The 4,357-nt window shown below is 36.7% G+C and overlaps 1 protein-coding gene across 1 annotated transcript; it reads right to left on the bottom strand.

Moving 5' to 3' along the window:
• Positions 1–575: 575 nt before the first annotated feature.
• LOC121162260 (24-hydroxycholesterol 7-alpha-hydroxylase-like) lies at positions 576–3,646 on the bottom strand (the record flags this gene model as incomplete). Its single annotated transcript, XM_040989175.1, has 3 exons — positions 576–669; positions 1,893–2,042; positions 3,472–3,646. Coding segments are annotated over 3 exons (419 nt in total), but the record flags the coding sequence as incomplete, so codon positions are not given.
• Between the last annotated feature and the right edge of the window lie 711 nt (positions 3,647–4,357).

Raw genomic sequence — 4,357 nt, 5'->3', positions numbered from 1 at the left:
CCTTCCCCCATTCCTAGGTATGTGATTAGGCTGCTGGGAGTAGTTCTCTCCCCTTCTGTCTCCACTTTCCCCAGATACCAAAAGGAAAAAGGAAATTGAAGGCAGCTGTCTCATCCATTTATTTTCCCCCACTCCTCAAACCTCCCCACCATTATCAGTTGTCCACAGGGGCATGTATCCCTCTCAACTATGTAAACATCAACAAAAGTAAAATGAATTTATTACATAAAAAACTAAGTTTTTAGCAAATATATATTTGAAAGGTTGAGAAATACAATACCTTCTATTTCGTAATTCACTTCCTGAAAACCCACCAAGCCAGTTTTGAAGTCAAGGCCCTGTAATGCAGTCTGGGTCTCTACCAAGAAGGCATGTACCAACTGCTGAATCACCACCTGCTGTTTCCCCAGGTACCTATTCCCAGAAAACTGGGAGTGGAGCCAGGACTGGAACCAGACACTCCCATCTGGAATGCAGGCATCCCAAGCAGCATATTTCCACGCACACTTTAACAATCATAATTTACTATTAACTTTATCTCATATATTTCAGTAAAGATGTTAAGAAATACTTACCAAAGAATTATCTTTCTCAGATCTGTATGCTTTTATATCAGGAATACTTTTCTCTAACAGTGTTAGGAACCACTTTTTGGACTTTGACCAGTTTCTGCATAAAGGAAAAATATTTACACGCAGAAATTGATTTAATTGAATGTCAGGCATTTCAAGGGGGAATATCTGTGGATTCAAAGTTTGTAAACACATATCTGCTTTTTCATTTGCATGAAGAATTTCACAAGCACCCTCTTCAAAATTCTTGGTTCTCAAGAACAGCTGTGGGTACAAGGAATAATACTTACGTGGCTTTTGCAAATCAATGCTTAGGTCTCTAGTCAATTGCCATTAAGTGAGAAAACAGGGTTGGAAGTTTTAGTATTATCTTGCTGTGACTGTTATGAGCTGTGAAATAATGAAAGCCCAATCCTAATCACTGGGTTAAATCAGGTAAAGCATATTGGCTTGGATTCAGTAAATCTTTTTCTGACTAGCTTCCATGTATGCTGCTGTGACCTGAAAGCTTAGGATCCCCAAATCTGTATGCTCAAACCCTAATCCTTGAAGTAATAATATTAGGGGGTAGCAGCCCCTAACGAGATGACTAGGCCAAAAGAATGGAGACCTCATAAGCCAGGTGAGTGGGCTTTCCCAAAGGCTTGAAGGAACTGGCCCGTGCCGTTGGCTGCAGGTAACCAGGAAGAGAGCAGCTCCTGAACCCAGCCATGCTGGCACCCTGATCAGGGACTTCCACACTTCAAGAGCTGTAAGAAATAAATGTTTATTCTTCACAAGCTCCCTTAGTCTGTACAATTTTGTTATAGCAACCCAAAAGTAGTAAGACACAGAGGAACTATCAAGAAGTCTAAAAAATGCAGTTACTTGACATGTGAGTCATTTTACAAACATCTGTCCAAGCCAACTGTGAGAAATACATTTTGACCACAGCAACTTTTACCTCAGATAATGAGGGCAATGTTTGCTTTGAAGGAGATAAGTCACACATGATAACTTAGCATAGACTCAAATGCAGCCAATGAATGTGCTGATAATAACTAATAAATGGGACTAAAGGACTCAAAAAGACTATTTGTTTTCCCTTCACTTTTCACTTTTCTGTCTTCATTCATCAAAATGAACCAAAGAAAGGTGCTTCTCTTTCCTTTTGTTTCCCCCTCAATTCACATGCACAGCACAAACAAACCAGGCATAAGAAGCAGTTTCTCAGTCTTAGAAACTACCTCTGTATCTGTTTCGATCAGGGATACGTGAGCAGTGTACAAACTGCTGAAAGCAGCCCAGTCAACGCATTCATGACGCGTCACAACTCCCTACCTTAGGAGGCATTCTGGCATCTGAGACCCATATTCAAAGCCTTGATCAAACACTTCAAACTGCTGACAGAACTCCTTGCTCTTCCTCTTGCTTGTGAAAAACAAACCTTTATTAAAGAGCACGTTCACTGTGACTGGATAAAGAAGCTGCCTACCGAGACAGAAACACACAGAAAGTCAGACCCAAGGTCAAAGAACAGGGATAGAATGCAAAAGAAGGAATTCTTCAGTAGCAACACACCTTTAACAAGCACAACAATAGGTGGCAGATTTCAAAGAGCCACTCTTGAGGAGTTTCAAAATTCAGGAATAGCTGATATTGTGCCCTTACTTATCTGATGACTTAAACATTCTTTCTAAGCAAGTATTTTTTCAAACAGAACTAATTTTATTGAATACCATTCAATAACCATGTACTATTAATTCATAACAGTAACTAAAATAACAGTCCTTACCTTAGGATACCAGATAAAAGTATCACAAGATATTAACGGTAAAGTCAGCCACCAAATTTCCTAATTTCTCATAGCATCCTATAAATTCAGATTATCACACAAGGAAATACAGTATTTCTCAGCAGTCAATATGAACTTCAAAGATTACTAGCATGCTGTAGATTATATCACTAAATACCTACCATTTATCTACTTTCTATTCACCCTTTCTTCCAGATGTCCTTCCCTAGTGTCCCAAAAATATACAAAGATTTGCTTTCCTTTGCAATTTTAAACATGCTTTGGCAAAATTTGGAGAGTTTCTTCATTTATTTATTTATTTATCTATCTATCTATTTATTTATTTATTTATTGCATCCTACAACCGACTCTTTCTGGACCTCTAACAAAAGTTCTGAATATCATTTTGTCCCATTAAGTTGAAACAGTGTTTGTTTTTTTTTAAAGGAACCACTGATCGTTGCCCTTTGCAGTTGAGGATTCCAATAAAATAGAACAGTGTCCAAGGTAATTTTAATTTACCAAATCTCTTTATGCGGTTGGGGAATTTCTCTCATGCTCAGTCCTTAATTCTTACAGAAAACTCCAGAACATAAGTGACTTCCTCCACAACCTTAACCTTTTCTTTTCGGATCAATGATCTAAGAGTTGCTTGTCGCTTAGTTCTAGGGCCAGCATTTGTTTTTGCCTTGGCCACCTTTCAAAGTCTCACAAAGATTTCTTGCATCCTGTCACCCACTCAATAATTCCATTCTTTCCCTGTCCTCTCAATAGTTTTTCCTAATGATCACAAATTGCACTGGTTTATCAAAACTGTGATGGATGCATGACAATTAGACATGGTAAATCCATTTAAAGCATGCACAAATACATGAAATAACTAAAAAGAAATTACTATAAACATTTTGAAATAACCACATTAACTTATTTTCTCATAAGAGTGGTCACCTGAAAACTGCCTGTTAATTAGATTGTAAGGGATTTAAAATTTTTTCCTAATAGTCCAGTTAAGTAGACTTTACTAATAAGTACGATAACTTTGAGGTCTAATAGAAAGGATTCAAAAAAACTTACTCTAAAATTACCAAGACTAACAGATACTAATGCATCTATTTATTTATTTACCTTACTAATTTGTTGAGGTCCATTGTCCCATGAGTGCCCAAATTCTCCAGTTGTTCATGTAATTCTTCAGTTAGTTGTACAGTAAACTCATGTACATTCAAAGTCCCCAATCTTCCTTTCAGCATAATATGGAGTTTTTCATGCAGTGCTAAAAAGATATTTCCTGGAATCGATGCTATAAACAGAGGAAAACTATTTTCAAAATACATAATAACTGCTTGAAGCATATAGTCAATAAACTTACACCACTAGCTGGTTAGGAAGGGCAACAGCCAGAGTCTTCCAACTATATAAAATCACCTCCTGTGGACAGAAATTGATAAAGACTCAATCCACACCTTAACACAGTGAAAATCAGTTGGATAATTCGCCTTAATGGATGATCTATAAGCAGATCATTTAGAGGGCTGATATTTCCAGCACCTTCCTTCTCCAAATGTATATTGCCAATAAACTGAAAACCAATGCTATTTTATCTACTGTTGCACTCTCAAAAGCTATTTTGTCTCCCAAGAAATTCTCTACTACTTTGACACAAGAATACTGATACATCCCAAATTTCTCCTGCTAATTTTTATTTATCTTTCAAAATTATTCTTGAATGCTACTCCCACCAGGTGTTTTGAAAGCTCATGAATAATTCAACCACAACTATTTCCTTTATACATATTAATAATATGCATGCTTCTTTCATGACACACGCTCATGGTTAGCTTGGGGTCATGGAAATATGAGTGAGTTATTTTTCTAACTCATTTTATGTTTTTCTTTTACTTTCCTTTGTTGTCTTTGAAGTAACTTTTACAAAAACCTTTTAAAGTTTCTATTTCATTACTCCTGCTGCATATTGTTTACAATTTGTGTAGGCTAATAATAACTAAATTTT

This window comes from Ochotona curzoniae, unplaced genomic scaffold (assembly GCF_017591425.1).
Source record: "Ochotona curzoniae isolate NIBS_2020 unplaced genomic scaffold, NIBS_Ocur_1.0 contig_519, whole genome shotgun sequence".
Taxonomy (NCBI): domain Eukaryota; kingdom Metazoa; phylum Chordata; class Mammalia; order Lagomorpha; family Ochotonidae; genus Ochotona; species Ochotona curzoniae.
Note: the sequence above shows the minus strand (reverse complement) of the source record. Positions and strands in the feature narration are given on the sequence as shown.